This window comes from Octodon degus, unplaced genomic scaffold (assembly GCF_000260255.1).
Source record: "Octodon degus isolate 3935 unplaced genomic scaffold, OctDeg1.0 scaffold00070, whole genome shotgun sequence".
NCBI classification, from domain to species: domain Eukaryota; kingdom Metazoa; phylum Chordata; class Mammalia; order Rodentia; family Octodontidae; genus Octodon; species Octodon degus.
In genome coordinates, this window is record NW_004524646.1 from 3,468,115 (window position 1) to 3,472,335 (window position 4,221).

Genomic DNA, 4,221 nt, shown 5'->3' on the forward strand with positions numbered 1-4,221 from the left:
ATGTGGTGCTGGGGGATTGAACCGCGGTTCCTGTGCTTTGCTAAGCTTGTTCCAAGTAGGTGCTTTAGACCACTGAGCCATCTCACCAGCCCCTCACATCTGTTTTCATGAGGGATATTGGACTATTCTGCCTCCTCCCAATGGCCCACTGAGGATTGACCCCAGGGCCTTCATACTGAGCTATATCCCCAGTTGCTTTTTTAAATTTTTAGATAGGATTTATCCATGCTGGGCTCAAATTTAGTGATCTTCCTGCCTCCACCTCGTAGTGTACTAGAATTTCAGGTGAGCACCACCCTGCCCCTATAGGCTTTCCTTTTTTTTTTTTTTTTTGGTATTTCAGGGAAGGGTCTATAGGCTGTTCAGGGTCTCACTGCTAAATCAGACTCATAGTCGTCCACCTGTTTACAGCTGGGATCACAGGTGTGCACTACCATGCCCAGTCTCAGTTGCCATCTCAGTGTGCCCCAGGGGCGGGGCCAGCACAGCAGGCCTGGGGAGTGAACCTCGGGCCCCTGTGTCTGCTTCCAGGCACTTTAACCTGCTGAGCTATTTGGCTGGCCCAGGCTTTCCTTTTTGTAATGTCTTTGGTTTGGAAATCAGTTAATGCGGATCTTGTAAAGTAAGTTGGGAAATGTTCCCTCTGGTTTCCTTTCCCATTCATGGCGGGCATCAAACCTAAGGTCTTGTGCAGTCCCTCCTCATATCCTAGAAGAGTTTAGTAGAATTATCATTTTTTTCCTTAAATATTTTGCAGAATTTGCTAGCAAAGACATTTGGGCCTATAGTTTTTCACTTTTGGGTAAATTTTCACTATAAAGACTGGGCCAGGGAGATGGCCTAGTAGAGTAAGTACTTCCCTGGCAAGCCCAAGGGTCTGAGTTCAATCCGCAGTTCACAATAAGTAAAACTCATCAATTTATTTTTTTCTTCATTAAGTTTTTCTAGTTTGTATCTTTTAAGGAATTTCCTCTAAATTATCAAATATGTGGTTATAGAGTTGTTCCTACTAGTCCCGTAACGTCTTTGTAATATCTACAGGACTGTATTGATGTGCCAGCTCAGCCCTCCCTGGGGACAGAGCTGGCATGGCATGTGGTGCCTGGTATCGAACCACAGTCCCTGCGCTTGCCCAAGTTTGCCTAAGCAGATGCTTTAAACCACTGAGCTGTCTCACCAGCCCAGATGTCCCTTTCTCTTTTGCTATTTGTTATTTCTTTCCTCTTCTTTTTCCTATGGTCAGTTTGGTTAGGTGTCTATTAGCTTTATTAATTTCTTCTTAAGAAAAACATTTCTATTAAATTTCCATTTTCTGCTTTTTATTTTGTTCCTTCAGCTTGTTTTTGTTCAATCTCCTCTTCTTTTTCTGATTTATTTGGGAGATGTGGGGTGGTAGTAGGGATTGAACCCAGGGCCTTGCACATGCCACGCAAGCGCTCGACCTCTGAGCGGTACCCCCAGCCCTTGTGTTGTCAATTGTGTCATATCAAATAATCCATTGCCAAACCCAAGATCATAAAGGTTTAACCATGTTTTCTTAAAATAACTTTGTGGGTTTAGTTATCACATTTACATCTTTGATCCATGAGGTATTATTTTCTATTTAAGATAAAGACAACTTCATTCTTTTTCTTTTTCTTTTTTTCCTTTTTTTTTGTGGAACCAGGAATTGAACTCAGGCCCTTGCACTTTCCAGGAAAACACTTATTCTACTGAGCCATCACCCTGGCCCTTCATTCTTTTTCTTGTGACTGTATATTATTTACTCACCGCTTCTTTTTTTTTTTTTTGGCGGAACCAGGGATTGAACTCAGGCCCTTGCGCTTGCCAGGGAAGCGCATATTCCACTGAGCCATCTCCCCAGCCCCTTACTCACTGCTTCTTTAAATGACTGTTTCCTTAGTGGGTGGTCTTGGCAACAACACTAGGGATCTCCAGAGAAACAGCAGATCCAACACGTACACACGCACACACAGAAGTTTACTTTCTGTGGTTTTAGTTATCTGTGTTCCCAAATGCAGGACATTCCAGAAAAAATTCCTAAGTTTAAATTCCCTAATGTTCTAAGTAGCACAGTAAAATCTCGCATTGCTCTGCTTGTAGCCAGAACATGTTGCCCTTCTGCTGAGTGTGTCCACAACTGTGCACATGACCCTACTGTTAAGACACTTAGTAGAGGGCTGGTGAGATGGCTCAGTGGTCTAAAGCACCTACTTAGAACAAGCTTAGCAAAGCACAGGAACCACGGTTCAATCCCCCAGCACCACATGCCAGCCAGCCCCGCCCCCTGGTGGGCTGAGCTGGCCACACACACACACACACACACACACACACAAAATAAATAAATAAATAAATAAACTTAAAAAGAAAAAAAAAAAGACACTTAGTAGACGTCTTGGATATCTGGTTGGCTGTCAGGCAGGGCTTGTGTTCAAGTAACCTTTATTTTACCTGATAGTGGTCCTGGGGAGAAAGAGCAGTCTCGCTGACACTGAGTATTGCAAGAGAAGATGTAAGTGCTTTGAGTGAAAAAGTAGTTTTCTCTCTCTCTCTCTTTTTTTTTTTTGGCGGAACCGGGGATTGAACTCAGATCCTTATGTTTGCTGGTCGAGCGCTTATCCTACTGAGCCATCTCCCCAACCCAACTAAAAAGTAGTTTTCAAATTAATTTAAAAAAAAAAAAAGGCAGGCTGAGTTTGCTTCTGTCCATCTGTAAAAAAAAGGGAAAAAACAAAAATCATGCCAGTTTTACTGTCCCATCGCAAACTGCAGGCATTGCCACCCCAGTGACAACTGTCACTGTCACTTCATCAAAATGGAAAAGGCATTAAGGCATAGGGTTCGGCAGCTGCTGGTGGCCGTGGACGCACTGCCTGTGAAAAAGGGAAGATGGCTGTATTCTGTGGGGGTGAAGCACGCTTTCTTGTAGGCCACACTTTGCGTCTCACCTTCAGGGGGCTGCTGGGACTTGTGTCTGCTCAGGGGTTAGAAGCAAAGCTGGATGATGAGGTGGGTCCTGAGAGAAATCATCGGTGTCTCGTGTGGCAGCTCCTTCAGGGGAGACCACTAGATTCTCAGGCAAAGCAAGGATTATCTTCTTGCTTTCCAATAGGAAATACCACAGATAGAGGCTCTTAAACAACAAAAATGTATTTCCTAGCAGTCTAGAGGCCAGAAGTCCTAGATCAGGGTGGTTCTCTGGCCTGTATCTGGGAACATGGCCACTGATCTGCTCTGCTTTTGGTGATATGTGGCTGAAATTCTGTCCAAGTGTGTCCAGCAAGTTCAGAAGACCTGGTGGAGACTTACATGCTTGTATCAGCCACGATTACGTCATCACAGAGCTGCCTCTCCTCGGCGCTCATTCCAGGACAGCTCAGATCCTTGGCTCACTTGACAGCAGCGGGCCATTTTAAGAGGGTTATGACCTGCTGTCTCTGTGCTTTATTTCATGGATCGGTGTGAGGTGCTGAGGCCCACTTGGTCTGGGCTCTGTGCGCAAGGCGGCCAGCTGGTGTGTGAAGGGAACTGGGACACGTTTAGAATCTTCGTCGCTAACTACCCATATCTAACAAGGACCCTGACAGATACAGCTTTGAGGGACATTCTTCATGGAAAGATGTCCCGTTTCCAGCTATGCTGGGTTATGCTGTGATGACGGCAGGGGCGGGTGGAGGCTGAGGCAGGGGAGCAGGCCCAGGAGTTGCACAGCATGACCCGAGCAGCGTGCAAGGCTTTCCCTGGCGTCAGCGCCCTGAAGCAGCAGTTTGAAGCCAGGGGCAAGAAGCTGGAAGCTTAGTTACTCCAGGGAAGGCACGCAGCTCCTGCAGATGGCAGTCTTCCCACCCTGGTGTGCCCTTTACATAGGCAAGGAGAAAGGACACTGCTGTCCCTTCCTCTTCTTTTGTTAGTACGTATCAGCTACGTAGAGCACTGGCTACAGGCACAGGACACAGTGGGATCATTTGCACCCTCCATTAGCCCCCTTAGCCTTCCCTCTCCCCTCATGGCCTTCTGCTTCTCTAGCAGTCTCCCTTCTACTTGCATGCTCCCCCACCCAAGATTCCACGTGGCAGAGCACACGTAACTTGGTAGGTCTGGTGTATCTCACTTAACATGATGGCCTCCAGTTCCATCTATTTTCCTGCAAAAGACAGGAGTTTATTCTTCTTTATGGCTAATACTCCAATATGAATACATACACATATTATATGTTATATA

General features: G+C 45.9%; 1 protein-coding gene across 1 annotated transcript in view; it reads right to left on the reverse strand.

Annotated features, from left to right (window-relative positions):
- Window positions 1-4,221, reverse strand: part of Ccdc88c (coiled-coil domain containing 88C) — a 138,886-nt gene that overhangs the window by 131,140 nt on the left and 3,525 nt on the right. Inside the window, exons 2-3 of the mRNA XM_012515582.2 lie at window positions 3,399-3,412; window positions 1,409-1,415 (exon numbers count right to left, since the gene is read on the reverse strand). Of these exons, the coding sequence (XP_012371036.2) occupies window positions 1,409-1,415; window positions 3,399-3,412 (21 nt within the window). The remainder of the gene's footprint in view (window positions 1-1,408; window positions 1,416-3,398; window positions 3,413-4,221) is intronic.